The 27530-nt window shown below is 40.9% G+C and overlaps 1 protein-coding gene across 4 annotated transcripts in view; it reads right to left on the bottom strand.

Moving 5' to 3' along the window:
* Positions 1-27530, bottom strand: part of FRMD3 (FERM domain containing 3) — a 315701-nt gene that overhangs the window by 141751 nt on the left and 146420 nt on the right. For all 4 annotated transcript variants that reach the window (XM_004285376.4, XM_004285377.3, XM_033415860.2 and 1 more), the window contains exon 2: positions 18232-18336. In XM_004285376.4, coding sequence (XP_004285424.1) covers positions 18232-18336 — 105 coding nt within the window. The remainder of the gene's footprint in view (positions 1-18231; positions 18337-27530) is intronic.

Below are 27530 nucleotides of genomic sequence, written 5' to 3'. Positions count from 1 at the left end.
ACCCATATGCTTCCAGAATGTCTCTCTCTCCTCATTCTGTTCTTTCTGCTCTGTATGTTCCTGGTCAGTCACCACTGCAGGTTTCTCCTTCTGGACCGTCCTTTAAAATATAGATGTTCTTCAGCTTTCAGATTCTCCTGTCCGTTTATACTCTCTCCCTCAGCACTGCAATCTATTTCTCAGGGCTTTAAAGTAGTAAGGACCCCATGGGCTCCAAAAATCTCCAACCGTGACCTAAAACTTTTTCAGTAAGCTTCAGATCAATACTTTCAACTATACCCTAAACCTCTCCACCTCAACATCTCACAGTCATCCCAACTCAACATGTCCAAAACTTATCAACCCACTCTCTTTGTACAGTTTATCTGGTAAATGGTTCTACTTGTGCTTGGAACCCATGTAAGAAGTCCAGACACTCTGCTGGAAAGGTCATGTGGAGAGGCCCCCAAAACACATGCAGAGGTAAGGGGCCCCCAAGCCCCACCTTCCAGTCATCCCCATAGAGGTACCAGGCATATGAATAAAGATGTCTTGGACAACCTCAGACCAGACCAGCCACCCACTGAGTGAGCCCAGTCAATCCCATGCAGAGCTGAAGAATCACGCAGCTGAGCCCTGCTCAAATTCCTGACCCACAAAATCCTGAAATATAATAAAATTGTGTTGCTTGAAGCCACTAAGTTTTGGGGAGACTTGTTACACAGCAATAGATAACTAGAACTCTTCCTCCTTGTTACGGACTGAATGTGCCCCTGTACCACAAATCCACACGCTGAAGCCCTAACCCCAATGTGATAGTCCTGAAGGTAAGGCCTTTGGGAAGTAATAAGGTTTAAAAAGAAGTCACGAGAGTATGACCCACACGATGGGATTAGTGTCCTCGTAAGACGACAAAGGAAGACCAGAACTCTCTCTTGAGCTCCTCCCACCCACCACCCTGCCACGTGAGGACACAGGGAGGAGGCAGCCATCTGCAAGCCTAAAAGACAATTTTTGTCAGGAACCAAATCCATCAGCACCTTGCTCTTGGACTGTCCAGCCTCTAGAACTGTGAGAAATAAATGTCCTGTTTAAGCACCTAGTCTACGGTGTTTTCTTGTAGCAGCCCAAGCTGCCTAAGACACTCATCATTACCTCCATAACACACAATTACAAGTGAACTCTGAAAGATATCTTTCTGCTGAAAGATATCTGCATGAATGAAAAAGAAATAGGTCTGCTTCATACTGCCATTTCCTAATCTCTACTGTTTTTGTTTCTCCAAGTGATACACTATACTCATACTTACATTCCAGCCTCTTCCCAGCTGGACTTAAAAACTGTCTTTAATGTTATATTGAAACTTCCAAACCTGCTCGTCTCCATTCAGCTCTGATGTTCTTCCCTGCTGGAAGCCTCCAGTGAGTGCTTCTCTTTATAATGATGGCACTTAAACCTTACCTCTCTAATTAATTTCTACCTTCATCTGAACCAAACCCAGGAGGTTCCCACCACAAAGGAGAAAGATTGTCCTACATTGGATATCTTCCCATTTTTTCTAACTCAAACAGAGATAAAATGGCATTTCCCAGCCTTACTTATTCTTTTGTCTGCCTTTTTAAAAAAGTTTTGGGACTTCCCCAGAGGTCCAGGGGTTAAGACTCCGCCTTCCAATGCAGGGGGGGTGGGTTTGATCCCTGGTCAGGGAACTAAGGTCCCACATGTCACAGGGTGTGGCCAAAAATTTTTTTAAAAAGTTTCAAGTGTACAACATAGTGGTTCAATAATTTTATACATTAAAAAAATATCACCATGATAAGTCTGGTTACCGTCACCATACAAACTTATGACAACATTATTGACTATATTCCCCATGATGTACATTATACCCCCATAATTTATTTATTTTATAATTAGAAGTTTGTACTTCTTAATCTCCCTCACTTACTTCACTCATTCCCCCACCCTTCTCCCCTCTGGCGACCACCAGTTTATTCTCTGTATCTGTGAGTCTGTTTTTGTTCTGTTTTGCTTTTTAGACTCTACAAATAAGTGAGATCAAGTACTATTTGTCTTCCTCTGACTAATTTCACTTAGCATAATACCTTCTAGACCCATCCATATTGTTGCAAATGGCAAGATTTCATTTTTTAATATTTTTTTTATATTTATACATATAATCACATCTTCTTTATCCATTCATCTATCGATGGACACTTAGGTTGATTTCATATCTTGGCTATTGTAAACAGTGCTGAAATGAACACTGGAATGTATATATCTTTTCAAATTAGTGTTTTTGTTTTCTCTGGGTAAATACCCACAAGTGAAATTGCTGAATCATATGGCAGTCTCACTTTCAACTTTTTGAGGAACCTCTATAGGGTTTTCCATAGTGGCTGCACCAATATACATTCCCACAACAGTGCACAAGCGTTCCTTTTTCTCCATTTTCTCACCGACACTTCGTATTTGTTGTCTTTTTGGTTACTGTTATTTTGACAGATGTGAGGTGATGCTTCATTCTGGTTTCAATTTGCATTTCCCTGATGATTAATGATGTTGAGCAGCTTTTCATGTGTCTGTTGGCCATCTGTATGTCTCCCTTGGAAAAATGCCTATTCAGGTCCTCTGCCCATGTTTTAATCTGGTTTGTTTTTCTGATGTTGAGTTGTATGAGTTCTTTGTATATCTTGGATATTATCCCCTTCTCTGATATAGCTTTGCAAACTTCTCCAATTCAGTAGGCTGCCTTTTCATTTTGTTGAGAGTATACTTCACTGTGCAAAAGTTTTTTAGTTTAACAATCCCATTTGTTTATTTTTGTTTTTGTTTCCCTTGCCTGAGGAGACTTATCCAAAACATATTACTAAGATTGATGCCAAAGTGCATACTGCCTGTTTTTTCCTCTAGGAGTTTTATGGTTTCAGGTCTTACATTTAAGTCTTTAATCCATTTTGAGTTTATTTTTGTGTATGGTGTGAGAAAGTAGGACAGTTTGATTCTTTTGTGTAGCTGTCCAATTTTCTCATCACCATTTATTGAAGAGGCTGTCTTTTCCCCATTGTGTATCCTTGCCTCCTTTGTTATAGATTAATTGACCATCTAAGTGTGGGTTTATTTCTGGGATCTCTATTCTGTTCCATTGAACTTTGTGTCTGTTTCCATGCCAGTACCATACTGTTTTGATTATTATAGGTTTATAATATAGTTTGAAATCAGGAAGCATGATACCTCCAGCGTTGTTCTTTCTCAAGATTGTTTTGGCTATTCAGGGTCTTTTGATTCCATACAAATTTCAGAATTATTTGTTCTAGTTCTGTGTAAAATGTAATTGGTATTTTGATAGGGATTGCGTTGAATCTGTAGATTGCCTTGGGCAGAATGATCATTTTAACAATGTTAATTCTTCCAATCCATGAGAACAGTATAACTTTCCATTTGTTTGTGTTGTCTTCAATTTCTTTTATCAATGTCTTATAGTTTTCTGAGTACAGGTTTTTTACCTCCTTAGTTAGATTTATTCCTGGGTATTTTATTCTTTTTGATGCAATTGTAAATGGGGTTGTTTTCTTAATTTCTCTTTCTGATAGTTTGTTGTTAGTATATAGTAACACAACAGATTTCTGTATGTTAATTTTGTATCCTTCAACTTTATGGAATTCATTTATTAGTTCTAATAGTTTTTTGGTGGTGAATTTGGGATTTTCTATGTACAGTAAGTCCCCTACATATGAACGAGTTCCACTCCAAGCATGTTCATAAGTCCAATTTGTTCATAAGTCCAACAAAGTTAGCCTAGGTTCCCAACCAGCACAATCGGCTATATAGTACTGTACTGCAATAGGTTTGTAATACTTTTCACACAAAAAACACACAAAAAACAAACACAAAAAATTAATAAAATGTTTGTTTGGGTTTTTGTTGCGGTACGCGGGCCTCTCTCTGTTGTGGCCTCTTCCGTTGCAGAGCACAGGCTCCGGCCGTGCAGGCTCAGTGGCCATGGCTCACGGGCCCAGCCGCTCCGCGGCATGTGGGATCTTCCCGGACCAGGGCACTAACCCACGTTCCCTGCATCGACAGGCGGACTCCCAACCACTGCGCCACCAGGGAAGCCCTGTTTGTGTTTTTGATATTGAGGTACATGAGCTGCTTGTATATTTTGGAGATTATTCCTTTGTCAGTTGCTTCATTTGCAAATATCTTCTCCCATTCTGAGGGTTGTCTTTTGGTCTTGTTTATGGTTTCCTTTGCTGTGCAAAAGCTTTGAAGTTTCATTAGGTCCCATGTGTTTATTTTTGTTTTTATTTCCATTTCTCTAGGAGGTGGGTGAAAAAGGACTTGCTGTGATTTATGTCATAGAGTGTCCTGCCTATTTTTTCCTCTAAGAGTTTGATAGTTTCTGGCCTTACATTTAGGTCTTTCGTCCATTTTGAGCTTATTTTTGTGTATGGTGTTAGGGAGTGATCTAATCTCATACTTTTACTTGTACCTGTCCAGTTTTCCCAGCACCACTTATTGAAGAGGCTGCCTTTTCTCCACTGTAGAATCTTGTCTCCTTTATCAAAGATAAGGAGACCATATGTGCGTGGGTTTATCTCTGGGCTTTCTATCCTGTTCCATTGATCTATATTTCTGTTTTTATGCCAGTACCATACTGTCTTGATTACTGTAGCTTTGTAGTATAGCCTGAAGTCAGGGATTCTGATTCCTCCAGCTCCATTTTTTCCCCTCAAGATTGCTTTGGCTATTCGAGGTCTTTTGTGTTTCCATACAAATTGTGAAAAAAATTTTTATAGTTCTGTGAAAAATGCCATTGGTAGTTTGTTGGGATTGCATTGAATCTGCAAATTGCTTTGGGTAGTATAGTCATTTTCATAACGTCGATTCTTCCAATCCAAGAACATGGTCTATCTCCATCTGTTTGTATCATCTTTAATTTCTGTCATCAATGTCTTATAGTTTTCTGCATACAGCTCTTTTGCCTCCTTAGGTAGCTTTATTCCTAGATATTTTATTCTTTTTGTTGCAGTGGTAAATGCGAGTGTTTCCTTAATTTCTCTTTCAGATTTTTCATCATTGGTGTATAGGAATGCAAGAGATTTCTGTGCATTAATTTTGTATCCTGCTACTTTACCAAATTCATTGATTAGCTCTATTCGTTTTCTGGTAGCATCTTTAGGTTTCTCTATGTATAGTATCATGTCATCTGCACAGTATCATGTCATCTGCAAACAGTGACAGTTTTACTACTTCTTTTCTGATTTGGATTCCTTTTATTTCTCTTTCTTCTCTCTTTGCTGTGGCTAAAACTTCCAAAACTATGTTGAATAATAGTGGTGAGAATGGGCAACCTTGTCTTGTTCCTGATCTGGGAGAAAATTGTTTCAGTTTTTCACCATTGAGAATGATGTTGGCTCTGGATGCGTCATATATAGCCTTTATTATGTGAGGTAGGTTCCCTCTATGCCTATTTTCTGGAGAGTTTTTATCATAAATGGGTGTTGAATTTTGTCGAAAGCTTTTTGTGCATCTATTGAGATGATCATATGGTTTTTCTCCTTCAATTTGTTAATATGGTGTATCACATTGATTGATTTGCATATATTGAAGAATCCTTGCATTCCTGGGGTACACTCCACTTGATCATGGTGTATGATCCTTTTAATGTGTTGTTGGATTCTGTTTGCTAGTAGTTTGTTGAGGATTTTTGCATCTATGTTCATCAGTGATACTGGCCTGTAATTTTCTTTTTTTGTGGTGTCTTTGGTTTTGGTATCAGGGTGATGCTGGCCTCATAGAATAAGTTCAGAAGCATTCCTTCCTCCTCAATTTCTTGGAATAGTTTGAGACGGATCGATGTTAAATGTTTGGTAGGATTCACCTCTGAAGCCATCTGGTCCTGGACTTCTATTTGTTGGGAGGTTTTTTTTAAATTACCGATTCCATTTCATTACTGGTAATTGGTCTGTTCATATTTTCTATTTCTTCCTGATTCAGTCTTGGAAAATTGTACATTTCTAGGAATTTTTCCATTTCTTCTAGGTTATCCATTTTGTTGGCATATAATTGTTCTTAGAAATCTCTTATGATCCTTTGTATTTCTGTGATGTCAGTTGTAACTTCTCTTCCTTTATTTCTGATTTTATTTATTTAGGCCCTTTCTCTTTTTTTCTTGATGAGTCTGGCTAAAGGTTTATCAATTATGTGTATCTTTTCAAAGAACCAGCTCTTAGTATAATTGATTTTTTTCATTGTCTTTCTAGTCTCTATTTCATTTACCTTTGCTCTGGTCTTTATAATTTCTTTCCTTCTCCTAACTTTGGGTTTTGTTTGTTTTTCTTTTTCTAGTTCCTTTAGATGTAAGTTTAGATTGTTTGAGATTTTTCCTGTTTCCTGAGGCAGGTTAATATCACTATAAAATTCCCTCTTAGAATTGCTTTTCCTGCGTCCCACAGATTTTAGATTATTGTCTTTCCATTTTCATTTCTCTCATTTTTTAAATTTCCATTTTAATTTCTTCACTGCCCCATTGGTTGTTTAGTGGCATATTGTTTAGCCTCCATGTGTTCGTATTTTGTGTTTTTTGGTTTTTTTCAGTTTTTCTCCTGTAGTTGATTTCTAGTCTTATAGCACTGTGGTCAGAAAAGGTGTCTGATATGATTTCCATCTTCTTAGGTTTATTGAGACTTGTTTTGTGGCCTAGCATATGATCTTTCCTTGAGAATGTTGCATGTGCACTTGAAAAAATGCGTATGCAGTTGCTTTTGGATGGAATGTTCTATATATATCTATTAAGTCCATTGGTATAGAGTCTTGTTTAAGGCCAGTGTTTCCTTATTTTTTTTAAATTGGGGTATAGCTGTTTTACAATGTTGTGTTAGTTTCTGCTGTACAATGAAGTGAATCAGCCATATGTATACATATATCCCTTCCCTCTTGGACCTCCCTCCCAATCCCCCATCCCACCCTATCTAGGTCACCACAGAGCACCAAGCTGAGCTCCCTGTGCTATACAGCAGGTTCCCACTAGCTATCTGTTTTACACATGGTAGTGTACATATGTCAATGCCAATCTCCCAGTTCATCCCACCCCCCTCCCCACCATGTCCACACGTCTGTTCTCTACATCTGCATCTCTACTCCTGCCCTGCAAATAGGTGCATCTGTACCATTTTTCTAGATTCCACATATATGCATTAATATATGATATTTGTTTTTCTCTTTCTGACTTACTTCACTCTGTATGACACTCTATGTCCATCCACATCTCTACAAATGACCCAATTTTGTTCCTTTTTATGGCTCACTAATATTCCATTGTATATATGTGCCACATCTTCTTTATCTATTCGTCTGTCAATGAACATTCAAGTTGCTTCCATGTCCTTGCTATTGTAAATAGTGCTGCAATGAACACTGGGATGCATGTGTCTTTTTGAATTATGGTTTTCTCAGGGTATATGCCCAGTAGTGGGATTGCTGGGTTATATAGTAGTTCTAGGTTTAGTTTTTTAAGGAACCTCCATACTGTTTTCCATAGTGGCTGTATCAATTTACATTCCCATCAGCAGTGCAAGAGGATTCCCTTTTCTCCATACCCTCTCCAACATTTATTGTTTGTAGATTTTTTGATGATGGCCATTCTGACCAGTGTGAGGTGATACCTCAGTGTAGCCAGTGTTTCCTTATTGATTTTCTGTCTGGATGATCTGTCCATTGATGTAAGTGGGGTTTTAAAGTCCTTTACTATTATTTTGTTACTGTCAATTTCTCTCTTTATGTCTGTTAATATTTGTTTTATGCATTTAGGTGCTCCTCTGTTGGGTACATATATATTTACCATTCTTATATCTTCTTCTTGGATTGATCCCTTGATCACTATGTAACATCTGTCTTTGTCTCTTCTTACAGTCTTTGTTTTGAAGTCGATTTTGTCTGATATAAGTCTTGCTACTCCAGCTTTCTTTTCATTTTCATTTGCATGGAATACTTGTTTCCACACCCTTACTTTCAGTCTGTGTGTGTGTGTCTTTAGATCTAACGTGAGTCTCTTGTAGATAGCATATATATTGGTCTTATTTTTGCATCCATTCAGCCACACTGTGTCCTTCGATTGGAGCATTTAGTCCACTTACATTTAAAGTAATTATTGATAGGTATGTACTTATTACCATTTTGTTCATTGTTTTGGGGCTGTCTTTGTAGTTATCTTTTATTCCTTTCTTCTTTTGCTCTTCTGTGATTTGTTGACTGTATCCAGGGTCCCCAACCCACGGGACATGGACTGGTACCAGTCCACAGCTCATTAGGAACCGGGCCACACAGCAGGAGGTGAGTGGTGGGCAAACGAGCAGAGCTTCATCTGCCGCTCCCCATTGCTCGCATTACCACATGAACCATCCCCACGTCCCCGTCAGTGGAAAAACTGTCTTCCATGAAACTGGTCCCTGGTATCAAAAAGGTTGGGGACTGCTGGACTATATTTAATGTGATATTTGGATTCCTTTCTCTTTTTTGCATATGTATCTGTTAAAGATTTTTGGTTTGTGGTTACCATGAGGATACACACACACACACACACACACACACACACACACGCACAATTTTTTGAAGTTGCTACTCTCCAAAGTTTGAATGCATTCTAACAACGCTGCATTTTTACTCCTCCCTCCATGTTTACTGTTTTTGACATCATATTTTACATCTTTTTGTTTTGTGTATCCCTTAACTACTTATTGTGGATATAAATGATTTTACTACTTTTGTCTTTTAACCTTCCTGCTAGCTTTAAAAGCGATTGATCTACTACCTATACTACATGTTTGTCTTTACTTATGAGATTTCCCCTTTCATATTTCTAGTTGTGGTCTTATCTGCTTAGAAAAGTCCCTTTAACATTTCTCATAATGCCAGTTTAGTGTTGCTGAACTCTTAGTTTTTGCCTGTCTGTAAAACTCTTTGTCTCTTCTTCAAATCTGAATAAGAACCTTGCTGAGTAGACCATTCTTGGCTGTAGGTTTTTTTCTTTCAGCACTTTGAATATATCATGCCACTCCCTTTTGGCCTGCAAAATTTCTGCCAAAAAGTCAGCTCATAGTCTTATGGGAGTTCCCTTGTACACAACTAGTTGCTTTTCTCTTGCTGCTTTTAAGATTCTCTTTTTATAATTAAAATGGCAAAAGTTAAAGATAATGTGTATTGGTGTGGAATTCTTTGGGTTTCTTTTGGGGGGCTCTTCATGATTCCTGGACCGAAATGTCTTTTTTCTTTCCCACATTAGGGAAATTTTCAGCTATTTTTTCTTCAAATAAATTTTCTGACCCTTTCTCTCTTATCCATCTGGGACCCCTAAAATACAAATATTAATATGCTTGATGCTGTCCCAGAGATCTCTTAAACTATCCTCATTTTTTTAAATTCTTTTTCTTTTTTTTCTTCTGTTCAGCTTGGGTGATTTCCACTACTTTATCTTACAGCTCACTGATCTGTTCCCCTGTATCATCTAATCTACTGTCAATTCCTTCTAGTTTATTTTTTTAGTTATTGTGTTCTTTAGATTTTTTTGTGGTTCTTTATATTTTCTAACTCTGTTAAGTTTCTCACTGTGTTTATATTTTCTTCTCTCAAGTTTGTTGAGCATCTTTATGATCATCTTTGTGATCACTAACTTGAACTCTTTTTCAGGTAGATTGCTTATCTCCACTTTGCTTAGTTCTTCTTCTGGGGTTTTGTCTTATCCCTTCATTTGGAACATATTCCTCTGTCTCCATTTTGCCTAAAGTTGGTTACATTTCTCACCATTCTATCAGCATCCTTGTGATAGAATGAGTTCTCCAAAATCGCTGCTGCCAGTGTCTATGTCCCTAGCAGGAGTCCCAATTGCCTCCTGCCTCTCCAGGAGGCTCTCCAATATCACCAAGGGGGTCTGACCCAGGATCCTTTCAAATGACTGCCTCTTCACTGGGACTTGGAGTGTATGAGATTTTGTGTGCACCCTTTAAGAGCAGAATCTGTTTCCTACATCCCTCTGGCTCTCCCATATGCAAGCCCTGCTTGTCTTCAAAGACAGATGTTCTGGGGGCCCATCTTCCTGGTGCAGGACCCCCAGGCTGGGCAGCCTGATGTGGGCCTCAGGCTCCTCACTTCATGGAGAAAACCTCTGCAATTGTGACTATCCTCCTGTTTGTGGGTCACTTTCCAGGTGTGTGACCATACTGTGTCTCCACCCCTCCTACCTGTCATGTTATGGTTCTTTCTTTGTATCTTTAGTTGTGGAAGATCTTTTCTCCTAGTCTTCAGGTTGTTTTCATAGATAGCTGCCCTGTAAACAGTTGTAATTTTGGTATGCCCATGGAAGAAGGTGAGCTCAGGGTCTTCCTACTCTGCCATATTCCCAGAAGTTCTTCCTTATGTTTGCCTTTTGACCTGAACAAGATAACCAGTTCAAGAGTTTGCTCCTCCCCACCACTAAAATTATAACATCTCAATTGGCTAAGTGACTTCCAGATTGCAACCTGTCTTTATCAGGCATCCCATTCCTTCCCAGGAGAGGACATCAGGTGTAGATAGAGTCAATGATGAGCAATAATTTTAGTTAAACACCAAGTTCTGCTTTCTTCTGAAAGAATATGACAATTTCCCCAAATCTGTCAGTGTTAATACCTTGGACCACAATTGAACCACTACACAATATATCCAATTTTCAAGCTGTTATGATAGTGCTGTGTTCCTTGTAACTTGAGTACCCAAAGTCTTTTCCTGGAAAGCCAAGTTACTTGTCCATACCCCTCCCAAAACAGACATCCAAGTACTCTTAATATTTAATACCCCTGAGACTCAAAAGTAAAAGAGGACTCATTAAGCAAATTCATGACCAGTGACTTGAGGCAGCAATACAGCCCTCCTCTTTAGTGCAGGGTTGCCCTAGATCTCACATACCACTCTCATTCCTAGTTTCAAGCATCTATGAAGCAATTTCCCCAGGAAGTAGCCTTTCAAAGCAGGAGCAGCTGGTGGGACATAATGCTGTCTAGCTTCCTGGCACCATCCCCAGAGTGAAACTTCAAATCACTGGGCCTGTTTTTTTCCATTCCATGTCCTCCCCAAAGCTGCTTCCAGAAAAAGCAAGTTGCTCTAACATAGGCAAGGTCTTTTCCCATTATTAACAAGACTCACTGATAGGCTCACTTGTTCTTTCTGGCTGCCAACATAAAAACCTCAGGACTGTAATTGTATTTGAAGGGAGGAGGCATTAGTGTTCAGCATGTCCTTGCATCCATGATTTCCCAGGTCATCCTATCAGAAAGGACGTCTGGCAGTCACATGACACAGAACGCCCTAAAACAAGGGTGCTTACAGAGATTGCCCCAGGGGTGTGGATTTCCAAACTAAATTTGTTGTCTTTGGGTATGAGTCAGAATAGCCCTTAAGTTAGAAAAGTCAAGGACAGTCATGTAAGTGGGTTAAACAGATGCTTAGAGATAGGGAAGTTAAAAATCAAAAGCACTGGGTTCAATCTCCCTGAAGTCTATAAACCAAGTCCTGGTATAATTCCTCCACTGGCTGGCTAGGGTTGGGGTACTTCCTCAGTTCTAAGGCACTGGGGGTGACTTCCCTAGCTTGGTTTGGGAAAGAGGGAAATGTGGAAGAATAAGAAGGGAAACCGGGGCAGTGGACATCTCAAACCGTAGCCATAGAAAGTAGAATTATGAAACCCAACTAATTATTTCAAAACTTCATCTTTCCAAAGGGAAGTTACCCTAGCACCTGAGCAGAAGTGGTAGAAAGATTATGCTACATTTAAGAAAAAATATCTGGACAAGCCAAGTAAGATCTTTTTCTTCTGGAATTATTTCTTCCAAGTCTTCTAAACTTGTAGTCCCAGCTTCTCTCCCAATAAAATGAGGAGGATACTACCCACCTTTTCCCTAATCTTAGGCAACTAAGATTATATGAGTTCTTCAGAAGATAAATGTGGTGGAAATTCAAGAGGACTTTTATTGACCAGTATTCAATCTGTCCCATCCTACATCAAATTTTTAAAATAATGGAAATTCTGGGCCCTTGCTATTAAAATAGCAAAAGATAGTCATCATTTACTGACTCAGTCCTCACCACTCTCACAGCATATGGGGCATGAGACATCTTGTCAAACATATGGTATTCCAAATGTAACAGTGTTAAATATTTAATATTCCACAATGGTGTACCATAAATCAAATTGTGAAGAGTTGTAGGCAAACCACCAACTCCCACAGCAGAGGTAAGTTCCACTTCAGGCTTTCTAACTAACTTGACTTTTTTTCTTGATTAGCTTTCTATCCAAATAATTCATTGTTTTATTTTCCATTGAGAAAAAGTACACAAGCTGGTAAAACAAAACAAAACAAAAACAAAAAACAAACCAATGCTTGTCAATTAATCTCTGCTTAAAACTCTCATGTCAGCATATTGTTGTGTCTTTGAGACCTTTTTTTAAATCGGGTTCAGGTTTTCTTTGGGTTTTCCACAGAAAAACCCAAATGAACTTTTTGGCCAACCCAATAATTATCCAAGGTTCACTTCCTCCCTCTTCTCTCCCCAAAGATCATAATAATGACCTTTAAAAGAAGTTATTGTGAACATTTCTAGGTTTTAGACTTGCCAATCATGGCTGTATTTCCTCCTGCAACTGTCTCACCTAGACCTAGCTAATACATAGTAAAAGTAATAATAACAATTAATAATAAAAATAACACATGACATCTACTCCATGTATACCATTGTTAAGCACTTACATAGCTTATCTCTAATTCCCATATCAACCTTACATGTAGGTACTGTTATCAATATTAACAATCAGGACAAAGACTCAGAGAAGCTCAATAACTTGGTCAAGATCACATAGCTTTCTAACCAGCAGAGATGGGATTTAATTTGCATCCTTCTGAGTACAAAGTCCAAGCATCATTATGAGTACAAAGTCCAAGCACCTTTATAGTACAAAGTCTAAGCCTCTTTCTGAGTACAAAGTCCGTACAGTTTTGTACAGCAACTACTTTGCAATCCATGTGGAGGTTACACTCACACTGTATCTTCAAAATCAAAAGGCTATAACGGCTATATTGCAGGGGAAAACAGAACTATTCAGGCAGCCCTCTACGCAATTTAGTGAATACATCAGAGAAGATGGTTTTGTTTTGGAGCGGCCCTTACTTTTTCCACTAATCTACTACCTAAGTCTGGACACTAAAAATTAAGGTAAACCAAGTCAAAATATAAAGAACAATGAAGCATATCAACCCAGAGGCTTAAGTTAAAAAAATAATTTTAGACATACAGAAAAGTTGCAAAAATAGCATAACAACTCATCTACCTTAGTATTATCATCTTATATAGCCATGAGCAATTATCAAAATTAAGAAACTAATATTAACCCAATACTATTAACTAAACTGCAGACTTAATCTGGAATTCACCAGTTTTCCCAACTATTACACTTTTCTCTGTTCCAGCATCCAATCCAGGATTCCATATTATCTTAGTTGATGCATCTCTCTAATCTGTGAGAGTTCCCCAATCTTTTCTTGTCCTTCACGACCTGAACAGCTTTGAAGAGTATTGGTAAGTTGTTTTGGAGAATGTCTCTCCCTTTAGTTTGTCTGATGTTCCCTCCAGATTTGAATGAGGTTATACATTGTTGCGAAGGATACCACAGAGACAGAGTGCCTTCTCAGTGCATGGTATGGGGGAGTCCATGACATTGGTATTTCTTTTTATTGCTGATATTAACCCTGATCTCTTGGTTAAAGTGGTGTCTGCCAAGTCTTTCCACTATAAAGTTATTCTTTTTCCCCTTGTTTCAATAATTTAAAAATACAAGGCTCGGGCTTCCCTCGTGGTGCAGTGGTTAAGAATCCACCTGCCAACGCAGGTGACACGGGTTCAAGCCCTGGTCCGGGAAGATCCCAAATGCTGCGGAGCAACTAAGCCCGTGTGCCACAACTACTGAAGCCCGTGTGCCACAACTACTGAAGCCCATGTGCCTAGAGCCTGTGCTCTGCAACAAGAGAAGCCACTGAAACGAGAAGCCCGCACACCACAACAAAGAGTAGCCCCTGCTCCCCGCAACTAGAGAAAGCCCGCACGCAGCAACAAAGACCCAATGCAGCCAAAAATAAAACAAACAAACAAACAAAAAACATTAAAAAAAAAAATACCGGGCTCAGGGCAGGAGGGAAGAGGATTCCCTGAGACTGTGCAAATATCCTGCTTCTCCTCAAACTGTTGCCCATTAATTTTAGCATTCATTGATCGATCTTGCCCACAACAATTATTATTTTGGTGCTCTAATTATTTGGCGCTCTAATCTCTAGAAATAGAGATTTCTATTTCTCTCATTCCCCCTACAATAATTAATTGGAATTCTTCTGTAAGGAAGAGCTGCCTCTTCTCCCCCTTTTATTTATTTATGCAGTTATTTATTTATATCAGTATAGTCTCATTGATATTTATTTCATTCTATGGATTATAATCCAATGCTATTGTTATTTTTTTTAATTAATTAATTAATTTTGGCTGCATTGGGTCTTTGTTGCTGTGCGTGGGCTTTCTCTATTTGCAACGAGTGGAGGCTACTCTTCGTTGCAGTGCATGGGCTTCTCGTTGCAGTGGCTTCTCTTGTTGCAGAGCACAGGCTCTAGGCACACAGGCTTCAGTAGTTGTGGCACACAGGCTCAGTAGTTGTGGCTCACAGGCTCTAGAGCGCAGGCTTAGTAGTTGTGGGGCATGGGCTTAGCTGCTCCGTGGCATTTGGGAATTTCCAGGACCAGGGCTAGAACCCATGTCCCCTGAATTGGCAGGAGGATTCTTATCCACTATGCCACCAGGGAAGCCCCCTGTCACTCGTTCTTGAATTCCAATTGTTCCAGTTTTGGTCATTGGCAGTTCTTTCACATTGGCTCTGTGCCTTTCCTAGTGTCCTACATTTTGTTTTTTGAGTAATTTTTTACTTCCTGGTGCCACAAGATGCTCCAAGCTCACCCTGTGATTCCACTACTCCAGCCCAAGAATCAGCCTTTTCTGCAAGGAGCCCTTCTTCCTTTTATTAGAGCATGGTATTTGAAACCAAGATCTGAAGGCTAGGTGTACTTATTACTACAGTGGTGTCATTGCCTCTAAGTCATCTCAGCAGGTGGGACTTGGAAATATATGTATACTTACTAACCCCCCACCCTAATACACACACACTCACACACACACACCCCTTCTATTTATTTCTGTATTTATCTATGTATATTAAAAAACATGGGTTCATATTGATACCCCTGATTCTAATTCTAAAGACTTTGCTTAATATTTTATCCAGTATCTCCCCAACGAGAGGGTCAAGAGGAATGAAAAAGACTTATGCATTTAAATGGTGTCCAGCTATTGTGTAGACTAAGGGTCAGCAAACTATGGCTGACTGCCTATTTTTGTGAAATACTTTCACTGGAAAAAAATTTTGTTTTTTGTTTGTTTGTTTGTTTGTTTGTTTTGCGGTATGCGGGCCTCTCACTGTTGTGGCCTCTCCCATTGCGGAGCACAGGCTCTGGACGCACAGGCTCAGCGGCCATGGCTCACGGGCCTAGCCGCCCCGCAGCATGTGGGATCTTCCCGGACCAGGGCACGAACCCGTGTCCCCTGCATCGGCAGGCGGACTCTCAACCACTGCGCCACCAGGGAAGCCCTGGAAAAAAGTTTTATTGGAACACAGACACATCCGTTAATTTAGGTATTGTCTATGGCCACTTTCCACTAGAAATTAATAATTGAGTAATTACAACAGAAGTTTTTTGAGTTGCAAAGCTGCAAATACTTTCTATCTAGCCCTTTACGGAAAGGGTTTACAGATCGCTAGTCTAGGCTATGTTTCAAATTTTCATCTGAGAGATGAAATGGAAAGAGTATGGGTTCAGATTCCATCCTTCCTCTTATAATTACTAGCCATAGGCAAGCCACTGACCCTCTCTGTGCCTCAGTTTCCCCTTCCTTGAAGTGTTTTGGGGAACACTGAAGATCATATGATAAAATCTCTGGCATATAATAAATGCTCACTTAATGGTAGCCAGAGTTACTTCTGCAGGTGGCTTTTTAGAATTTTGCACAAAAATAATCTATTTTCAGTCGTGCTTAGATGACTAATATAGTTCACAGAGCCTGTTTGGCCATGGGGACTCTGAACCATAATTCTAAATTCAAATACTCACTGCATCACTTACTACCTGTGGGACCTTGGGCAAGTAACAATGTTTTTGAGCCTGTTTCTCCCTCCATACAAGGGTAATATATTCATAGGCCATAAGAAATTATGTCTATAAACATCTTTATGCCATGGTCCCCCAAACCGGTCAGGAGACAAAGCTGGGATGAATACATCAAAATTAGAATCAAGATGTCTTAAATTACATCTTTCTGACCCTAGCCGCAGGAATTCTGATTCAGGAGGTCTAGAATAAGGTCCACACTAAGCATTTTTAGCAAATACCTAAACTGACTTAGTTGCAGGGCCAGGTCTGGGAATCACTGTTACTCAGTGGTAAACACCACGCAAATTCCCTCCGTGATCTCATGTCAGCTCTACATCCTCATAGTGTCCTGCTACCTTCCTCTCATTCAGACAAATGCTTGGCCCATTCAAGGCTTCCTCGAGTGCTACAGGAAACCCAAATCTCCTTCTTCTGAGCCACTGCATTATATCCCTTTATAGAGGATTAGGTCCTACTGAGAGGTCAGTAAGATTCTCCATGTTTCAGAAGATTAATCTATTCCTTCAACATCCTCCTCCTTTACAAAAATACACTCTGTGAGTCTCTCCCTCATTGTATTAGTCAGTAAATACAAAACCAAGAACCAGGTGGGGTTGTGAGGAGGGGAAAAGGGGACAGCAAGATGACCAGAGACACTGGTAAGGAGGAGAACAAATTAAAGAAGGCAGTCATCCCCAGCTAACCCCTTCACACTTTGCCCTGCTTGTCAGTAGGGCAGGGTAAGAAACACAGGCTGGAGCAGGTACAGGGCCTTTTAACCCATAGCTGGGACCCACAGTAGGGTTGAGGAATGAGAAACCCTAGGTGGTAGGAGCTGGGATGGAGATTCCTGGGGTCTTTTGATGTGAGGGACACACATCACTGTGAGTTCAGCACATGCCATACCCGAACACTCTTAGGCTGGTACACTGGCTCAAAAGCCAAGACTCCGCTGCTCACTCTTATGCATCAACAGAGACCAGGAAGGATAGGTGTGTCCAGGAGCGGGAATACAATGGAGGCTGTCAAATTTAGTGGTGCCCAAGGAGCAGCTTGCAAACTATCTTAACCCATCATCTGCCAAAGCTTTTAAAAAAAATGACGTAAAATTAACATAAAATTAACCATTTTAGGGCTTCCCTGGTGGCGCAGTGGTTGAGAATCTGCCTGCCAATGCAGGGGACATGGGTTCGAGCCCTGGTCTGGGAAGATCCTACACGCCGTGGAGCAACTCGGCCCGTGAGCCACAGCTACTGAGCCTGCGCAGCTGAAGCTTGTGCTCCGCAACACGAGAGGCCGCGACAATGAGAGGCCCGCGCACCGCGATGAAGAGTGGTCCCTGCTCGCCGCAACTAGAGAACGCCCTCACACAGAAAGGAAGACCCAACACAGCCTAAATAAATAAATAAATTTATAAAAAAAAATTAACCATTTTAAAGTGTACACTTCAGTGGCATTTAGTACACTCACAATGTTGTACATCTATCACCTATATCGTTTCAAACATTTTCATCATCCCCAAAAGAAAACCTCATGCCATTAAAACAGTCACCCGCTTGTTCCTCTCTCTACCAATAATTTTTTATAGTGAGGGGTGGATTTTCTCTGTAATGAGATTTTATGTAGCCACTGTTTGAGAAGCTTTGGCAAACTCTGGGTTCAAAGGGCACAAGAACATTCTCTCTTCAACCAGGTGGGAGCAGCTTTCTGGAAAGCCCTAATGTTACGTTTCCCTTCCCCCATCTCATTCAGTCCAGTGGGAACAGTGCCAGATTCTTATACACGACTACACACACACACACACACACACACACACACACACACACGTGCGTGCGCAAACACATACCCAGGCTGGTAAGTTTCATGTGGTCAATAACCATGAGAACAAGTGCACCACAATTGCTCTGAGAAGAACCTATTCAGCACCCCAAAGCCTGAGTGACCCCCCCCAAAATGGGTCCAGATAGTGGTCAGCTCTTACCCGCTGCTTCTCTGGGTCCACAAAACGAATGCCGAAGTAGTCCTTCTCCAGCAAGCTGTAGTAGTTGCAGATGTGGTCAATAAGAAACTGCCCTTTGGTCTCCCTCTGCAAAAGAAGCACATTTATGTTTCAGCCAGAGTTTGCCTTGTACATTGATGTCTAAAATGTGCCTCATTCACTCTAATACATCTGTGCTAAGACAGATGAATTCACTCACCCTGCTCTCTGGAGCAGGAGCTTCCAAACTCTTAACTGCAATCCACAGTGAGAAATTCATTTTATACTGTAAGCCATTACACACACACACACACACACACACACACACACACACACACAAAACCAAAGGAACACCAAAAAGGGGAACCAAAAGGATACCAAACAATACCCTGCCTAGGTGCAACACACTCTACTATGTTCTATTTTATCCTAGCGTATGCCATTTAATTTTTCTAATGCTATTTATGATTCAGAACACTGATTTCACAACTCAATACCTAGTAGAGAGCCACAGTTTGTAAAACCACACACGATTCCAAATACAATGCACCTGGCTGCTTGCTTTAACTGCTCATTCAGTCCGCACAACAATCCTGCAAGGAAGGTCCCATTTTATATCTGAAGAGAGGCTCAGTGGCTTACCCAAAGTCACACAACATGTATGGAGCAAAGCAGGATCTGACCCAGGTCACCAGGCTACAGAATCCAGGCTCCATGCCACTTTGCCTCTCTGGAACATTGGTTAATGTACTGTGACTCTGCTAGAACACTGGGTCTGGATGGTATGGAAATGCAATGAATGTATCAGACAGAACACCCCAACTCCCACCAGGAAAGGTGGAAAACTTGCTGCCTCAGGCCTCACAGCCTCCATATCACACCCATAAATCAACATAGAAAGGCACTGAGGTAGACTGGGGTGGGGAGTCCAGGATTGGGATTCAGAGACAGGTCTGGGTGACCTTGAGCAAACTCCCCAGCTGTTTCCACATCAGTAAAATGAGTTGGTTGGACTAGATTTCTAAGTTGGCTAGATTATTTTTCCTTCTAAAACTCTATGAGTAAGAGAAGTATTAGCCAAATCTGATTAAGATAAATACCATTACAACAAAACTCCTTAAGAGCAAAGACCCTTCCAAGCCCTCATCAGGACATTTGATAACTTTCTGCTTCAATCAAAGTTGCTGACAGACCAACGGAATGTTTTAGGGATGGAATGTGACCTACAAAAATAAATGAAGAAATCAGAGACATTAAGTGAAGCCACTCTTCCAATCCACTAAAAATAATTTTGGAAGATCAGTTTGGTCTGTGCTACCTGATTATCTTTTCTTTAGAAACCACTACCACCAGCTTGGGGAGTTGACGAAAAAGTCATTCACTGGTCTGGGACGCACCGCACTGAACAAAGGACTGGGGCTTATAAGCACATACTGTGATATGAAGCCTCCATTTCCCTGAAATCACTTTTGAGTATAATTTTGGATGAGCTTCAAACCTTTACTTTCTTTATAAAAGAACCCATTTGACGTAGCTCACGGGGAACAAAACATCAAAATGGAACTTGTTTTTAGATTTCTGTAATTGTTTTTAACCCAGAAGGCTCAAACGACAAGCTGTATCTGATGACAGCTAAATTCAATGCCCACAATATAATCAATGGATATAGTTCCTTTCATAGATGTATCCTGCAACCCATCCATCTGAGAGGCTGCTGCAGGATCAAATCACTGAACATAACACGTGAGTTCATCATTTTATGATTGGATTGCCGAGTTCTCCAAAGCAGAATTTACTATGGTGGACTACCCCCAACATATGCGAGACACACAAGACATGTGGGGTTAAGGCAATGCCTTGTAATGACGTGGGACCTTGATTGTGTATGACAGCTACTGTGCCCTGAAGAAGATGTAGTACTCCGATGCACAACAAAGATTATTTTTTTTAATGATTAAACACAGCAACCAATATATACTCTACAGCAATATCTCAGACTACCTAAGGTCCTTGAGAGAAGGAAATACCACAGCAGACAATGTAATGACTGGATAATACAACTGCGTCTGAAACAGGGGTCAATGCCTTCCGCAAATGCAGGTGAGGCCAGTTCCCATGGGTCCAGGCCACCAGGTGGGTTCCAGGTCTCTGTTCCTCAGAGCACCACCCTCAGTCCAGCAATACTGTAGCAAATTCAGCATCACCCGGGAGGGAGCTTGTTGGAAACACAGAATTTCAGGCACTGTCCCAGACCAACCTAACCTAACCTGCATTTCCCTCAGTTATGCATATGCTCATGCAAGTTTGAGAAGCACTGGTCTAGAGGAATTTTCCCAACATGGGAAAAGTGCAAGAATTGTGCCTGTCTCCAGAGCCCACTAGGAAAAATGCCCATTTTCCCGTGAGAATTGTCCATTCCTCAACTCAGAAAAATCAAAGGTTTTTCCAGTCTAGAGAACACAAATTGCCCCTGAATCTGCAGGCTGCCAGCCAACCTCATCATCTCGAGATGCTCTAGGTCGCTGCTTCGTGCCAAGGAAGCCAGTTTACAGCCTCACGTTCTGCTCTGTTCCACTCCTGCCTGGACAGCTGGACAATGTTCTTAAGTCATGTAAGTACCTATCATTATCATTTCTGTGCATTAAGCCCAGCTCTTGCACTAAACAAAAGGCCACCCAGGCCCAGTACCAAGAGTTGAAAGAGTTTGTTCAGGTATGTTATGTGAGGGTGCAGAATCCAGCTGCCAGCCTCACACATCTCACTTCAGGGAAGGAGCTTGGGGGTGAGCACTGGTTCTTCCCCCTACCTCCCACTGCTGGAACTCTGTTGAACTAACCCAGACCCTCCACTCACTTCCTCCTGGTGTTTCTGAGGGGAGAGGCCATTGTTCACACCCTATCCTGCTACCTAAGCCAGTACCTGGCACACTGAGTGTCATCGAATGAATAAATGGGGCACTGCTTTCTCTCATGAAAAACTTGGGTTCTGGAAACTAACAGTGAGCCTCAGGTAAGACAACACAGTCCTCGTGTTAGAGACTCCTCAAACTTAGTACAATTAGCCAACCTTCACCCTAATCCATCAAGGTCTACACGGAGAAGTGCTAACCAAAGATTTCAAGTATAAGGACTTCTTTTTAATGTCAAAATTTTGTTGATTCTCTGACAAGATATTAGTTATATTTCCAGTACCAACTGAAGAGGGAAGAAAAATCAAATAGCTAATATAACTTCCTTAGAGCTGTTACCCAAGTTGTGTTTTATTAATCACAACAGCATTTCACACATGTGGAAAACAATAGGGCACAAATGTGTGAGCAGGGCCTCCTCCTACAGGGGCCAGCTGGATGTTATGCCTCGAGAAAGTGCCTGAAGTATAGACTTTTTTTTTTTAACATCTTTATTGGAGTATAGTTGCTTTACAATGGTGTGTTAGTTTCTGCTGTTTAACAAAGTAAATCAGTTATACATACACATATACCCCATATCTCTTCCCTTTTGCATCTCCCTCCCTCCCACCCTCCCTATCCCACCCCTCTAGGTGTTCACAAAGCACCTAGCTGATCTCCCTGTGCTATGCGGCTGCTTCCCACCAGCTATCTATTTTACATTTGGTAGTGTACATATGTCCATGCCACTCTCTCACTTTGTCCCAGCTTACCCTTCCACCTCCCCATGTCCTCAAGTCCATTCTCTAGTAGGTCTGCCTCTGTATTCCCATCCTGCCCCTAGGTTCTTCATAAACTTTTTTTTTTTTTTTTAGATTCCAGAAATATAGACTTTTGATGCCATCTCTAAATGAGGTTATACAATCTCAGGGCTGAAAGAATAATTTGTTCACCATACATAGTTAAACTGGTGTCCCAATACTGGCTCTCACCACCTATAGTGCACAGTGAATTGACTTTTTTTTTTTTTTTTTTTTTTGGCGGTACGCGGACCTCTCACTGTTGTGGCCTCTCCCCTTGTGGAGCACAGGCTCCGGACGCGCAAGCTCAGTGGCCATGGCTCACGGGCCCAGCCGCTCCGCGGCATGTGGGATCTTCCCGGACGGGGGCACAAACCCGTGTCCCCTGCATCGGCAGGCAGACTCTCAACCACTGTGCCATGAGGGAAGCCCTGAATTGATATTTTTATAAAGACTACACTAAAATATTATAAATATAGTTGTAATATTTTTAATGTGTTAAAAATCTAAACCAATCTAGCCAAGGTGTGGTCTGTGGACAGTGCTGGAATGTAAAATCTTTGTTACCAGTCTTTGATAAGTGGAGAAATTAAGAGTAATTTATTTTATTGTGTTTTCTACAAGTATTAGCCCAAATCAGATTGGGGCAACAAGATCTAGTTCTAGTTTCTCACCACAGACAGTTTGATGTGCTGATATAAACTGGGCTGCCATGTATGAGGGTTTGGTTTGGGATTTCTTTACCCCAGAAACCTCAAAGTATGAAGGGGGCTAGGCCCTCTCTCCATCGTCTTTGTCCAGTTTTTGTGGACAATTCTTGGTATGCGTGTGGATCCCTGAACTCCTTGCAATGATCCCACATTCTCTCAGCATTCTCTCCCACAGACTGGAAAGGAACCTAATTTTTGTAATCACAAACCAGACTATTTTTCAGAAAATCCCATCTCTCCTCCCCACCCCAAAGCATGTATTAGAAAGCCTTAAGCAAGTCATGAAATCTCTGAGGCTTAGTTGCTTCTTGTATGAAAGGGGAATAACAGTGATAACATCCAAATCTACCCCACCAGGTTATTTCGAGGCTTATTCACATATTTGTTAAGCTTCTATTATACAGCAGGCATTGGGATAGGAATTAGAAAAAAAGAGTGAGCAAAACACAATTTATAATCTCACAGACCTTAAAACCCTGTGGTTTGTAAAATGTGAAAGCATTTTTGCAAACTGCAAAGCACGATACCAATGTAAGATGCCATTATTAATACTATTAAGAATTATCGTCATCTTAAGTCTTTGTCTCCAGTTTCATAGATCAAGATATAAAGAAGTTAAGAGGAATAGCGTTGACCTCCCAGAACTGGACTGTGTGGGTGAGAAAGTGAACAAAGAGACAAAGAGCTCATTATTTTTGCTTAACTCCTCTGGCAGCCAATCGCTGGTGATTCATTTACTTCAACTCCCTGGTTCAATGGCAAAGCTAAAATAACAATAAATTTGTGCTTAAAGAAAAAGAACAAGCGAAGTCAACTGGCTAAGTCAGCCATGGCCTGTCTTCATTGAAAAAGTATGGCAGATTTTAATCCTTAATTCCTAAAACACTAGGTCAAGATGTTTGTTTGTTTGGCTGGAAGTATTCCTTTTTTATGTAAAAATTTTAAAAACTTGTATTGAAATATAGTTGATTTATAGTGTTAATTTCAGGTGTACAGCAAAGTGATTCAGTTATACATACATGTATACATATACATATATATATATTCAAGACATTTTCATACCTTTTAGATATTGGTTAAATGAGGAAAAGAGTACCAACCCCCAAAATAATTAATGTGTTGCTATAAACCAACACTTAAAGTTTGAAAAGGTAACTTCAGGAATGAAGGTTTCAACATAATAATGATAATTACTTTATATTAAACACTGTACACCAAGAACCGTGTTACATACTTGCATTTAATCTCTGGATAACACACTGAGGTAATTCATGTCCTCCCCGTGTTACAGGTTTTTTAAAGGGACTCAGAAAAGTTAAGTTTGTTTGTAAGTGTGTCAAACCCAGGTCCAACACAGTGCCCAAGCAGTTGTAGGAACTCAATTTGCCTGTCTGACCCCTATTCTCTATGCGGAGACAGAAGAAAAACAACAACATGAGGATGTGGGAACAGTATCAAGTGCCCCAATTACTAGAATTTGGACATTGGCAGCAAGAAGCACTGGGTTATCAACCACCACACCAGACCTAGAGAGACGCAGTTTTATAAAATACAAACCACATTATCATAGACGTCATTGGTTAATTGCCCAGCATCCATTCACCCCTTTGCGTTTCTTAATAGAACCCAGATTTTGTGCAGGTATGCACATATGTGTGCACACACCTAATACATACATACACACACAGGTAGACGCAAAGCCCATAAGCCTCAGGAAACTATAACCCACCCTTACCTCCGGGGCTCAAGCTCAGCTGGTATAAGGGTAATCTCATCCCTCTTGTCTGACTGGCTCAGGAAAGGACACAGGGTTTAGGCCAATGAGACATGAGGAGCAATTGACCATGTTTTCTGGGACGGCTCTTGTTTACTCTTCTGAAAGAGCTTACGGAAGAGACTTTCCGTTCTCTCTGGATGATGTGACATAAAGGCGTGAGGCCTTGAACTGCTGCGGCCATTCTGAAACCAGCTTGGGGATGAAGGTAACCCTGGGTGGAGCCAAAATAGTTACAAGGAAAGTGGAGCTTGTGTTTCCAGATGATCAATCATGAAGCTCACGCTAAGTGTGAACTTCCAAGGATGCCAACAAAATTCCTCGTTTTTTCAGCCAGTACAAGTTGATTTTTCTGCTTGTTGCATCCAAAGTGTTGACTCTGGAGAGACGGTAAACCAGTGCCTCAGGCCAAGTAGGAGAGCACAGAAAGGACAATAGTGCTGGTGTGAAACACAATTAGAGGGTATTGACTAATGAACCAGAGAGCTAAGTCCATCTACCGACAGGTTCTATTTGGCCAGCACAGTGTTTCTGTACCTTTAAATTGGGAGACTGCACATGAAATCTGGATGCTGGCTGCTCGTGAAAAGGTGGAGGGTCTGGAAACTAGGCCATGAAGGTCTGCTGAGCTCGGGAATGGCTGCCCCTTCTGGCGGCGGGGGTGGGGGGAGTTGGGGGTCTTGCATCCGTTCTATCATCTTCCACATCTTCCACTTCCCTTACTTCCCTGATCCCCAGAGGAATTTGAGTTTACAACCCTGACCTGAGGCAAACTAGAGGCTTTCGAAAGGGTTCCTTGAAAGAGTTTTCCTTGGAACTGCTCAGAAGCACCCTCACAGCCAGAAAAAGTCCTCAGTGGACACAGCTTTGAGTTGCCCTCTGAGGCCATCCAGCCACTGAAATCCTAGGACCTTTGAGGGAAGAAGGGTCCAACATGGACCAGACTTCAGGGAGGATCACTGAGATGAGGGGAGCAAGCCAGTGGTCTGAAGAATGAGGGCATCAACCAGGATGCTGGAAACAGTTCATTTTGGGGCTGGTACTGTGCCCACAGGAACCCTCTCTGACAAACAGAAGTGGGGCTGCCAGACCTAGTTTTCTAGTAATAAAAGTTGTGAGGTTCTTGTTCAAAGGGCCCTTTGTTTGGCACTCTATGCTTGCAGGAGTTGCTCTTGAAAAGGGGCAGCCCCCATGAATGCACATCTAAGGAAGAGCACACTTGTCAGTCTCTGCTAAGTCTTCTACCTGGGAAGGAAGAATCTAATTCCCATCTGGATACCTAGAAACTCCAAGTGGGGCCTCTAGACAATTATAAGGCCTGAAACAGCAACTGAACACTCATTTTGCTGCCAGGAGCGTGTCTTCTAGGGACAGGTGGTTGCATTTCTTGCATGAATTAAGGGCCTCAATCCATTCACCTTCACTGACAGATGAACAAAGAATACTAATGAGAAACTGGCAAACTAAGTAGTTCTGCTTCTCTTGTGAAGAATAAGCATTTGTTAATTTAAGGAAGATTATGGCTTGATTGAATAACATAAAAAAGCTCTGTTTATATCTGTGCTTTAAAAATTCAAGCATATTTATGTAAATTCATACTTTTTGTTATGGTGGGCACCACAGCTTTAACCAAAACAGAGCAACTCTGTAGAAAGAAATTAGCTTTTATAATTGGAATTTAAATAGCAAGTGATATTTCACTTTGTTAATTGTTCCTTCCCATTGAAGCCAGTAACTGGTATTTAATAACTGGCTGTGACATATATTCAGAAAATTGCATCAGCCTCAGACAGTGAGGAAAGAAGTAATATTAAAGCTTTTAAAATGGGGAGAAATGTAAAGGAAAAAAAGAATAGCGGGATCTCTCGTGGTTCCATCTGTGGTTCTCACACAGAAATTAAAAGTTGTTTTGATTTGTGTTATTCAAATATTTTCAGATGTAGGAAAGGTAAAACCAAGGTTTCCAGAAGCTGGAGCACCTAATTCCAAATACACATCTGCTTTATAGTAATAATCAGTATATTACGGCTAAGATAATTAGGAAAACATAGGCTAGATCAATTAAAGGCATTTTTGTGGACCATACATATTCATAAGGTGGGGGAAGGGAAGGCATGGTTATGACTGTAGCAGTGACTGAAAAGCTAGAAAATAGCAAAACAACTACCAAAGCCAGACATTTACTGGGGGGAAAAAACCAATAATTGCCTGAAAGTATCTGGCTAAAAAAATACAGGCAAGACACAAGTGGTCACCTAGACCCACCAGGGTCTTTGGTAGAAAGTCAAAACCAACTGCCTATCTCAGTTCTATGGCAGCCTGTACACACTCTGAGGAGACAGAAATAGACTGCCATCCTCACAGCTAGAGGCTTAGTAGTATCAAGGCTGGGGAAGATAAAGGGGCCCTATGGAAGAAAGACAAAGAAACAGTGCATCTACAGAAGGTAAAGCAGCCAGCATGGGTTGGCCAATCCATTGCCCAAGTCCTGACTGGTGTCTTCTGAAGGAGTGTCATATGGCTGAGCAGGCAGAGTGGTTTGGAATCAGTAATGCTTCCATCTCTTTGTTTTTCTTCTGGGTGTTTTCCACCTCAGTTACCTCTCCAGTGTTCCACAGCTTTCATCCTAAAGGATGGCTCGTGTGTCTGTGCTCAATCAGAGGGCCGTTTCTATTCTAACTGGCACACAGATCCATCCCAATGTTTGGGGAATCATATTTGACGTGTCAGCTGTTCTTAGCAATTTCTGCCACTACTCAGTACTCAAAAGGTTCTTCCTTCCACATCTTTTATTCTTCTTCCTATATCAGGGTGTAGTGCCATTGCCAAGCCCAATTCTTGAAGGCACTCACCTCTGAATAATTTTAGGGCTTTCCAACTCCAAACCTTTCCACAATTTCGAAAAGTGTTCTTTTAAAAAAATCTCACGCTGAGGACTCAAAGGCTCAGACAGCCTAATTAACTTATTCAAGGTCAACATAACTAGAAAGTAGCAAAGTCAGTATTTAAACCCAGGTCTGCTTGATTTGGTTATTATAGCCAATGACTAAAAAGAAATAAGATCCTTAACTTGATAAAGAACATCTTATAGCTAACATCATACTTAATGGAGAAAAACTAGATGCTTTAAA

The sequence above is a fragment of the Orcinus orca genome, chromosome 6 (assembly GCF_937001465.1).
Source record: "Orcinus orca chromosome 6, mOrcOrc1.1, whole genome shotgun sequence".
NCBI classification, from domain to species: domain Eukaryota; kingdom Metazoa; phylum Chordata; class Mammalia; order Artiodactyla; family Delphinidae; genus Orcinus; species Orcinus orca.
This window is presented reverse-complemented; position numbering and strand designations above follow the sequence as displayed.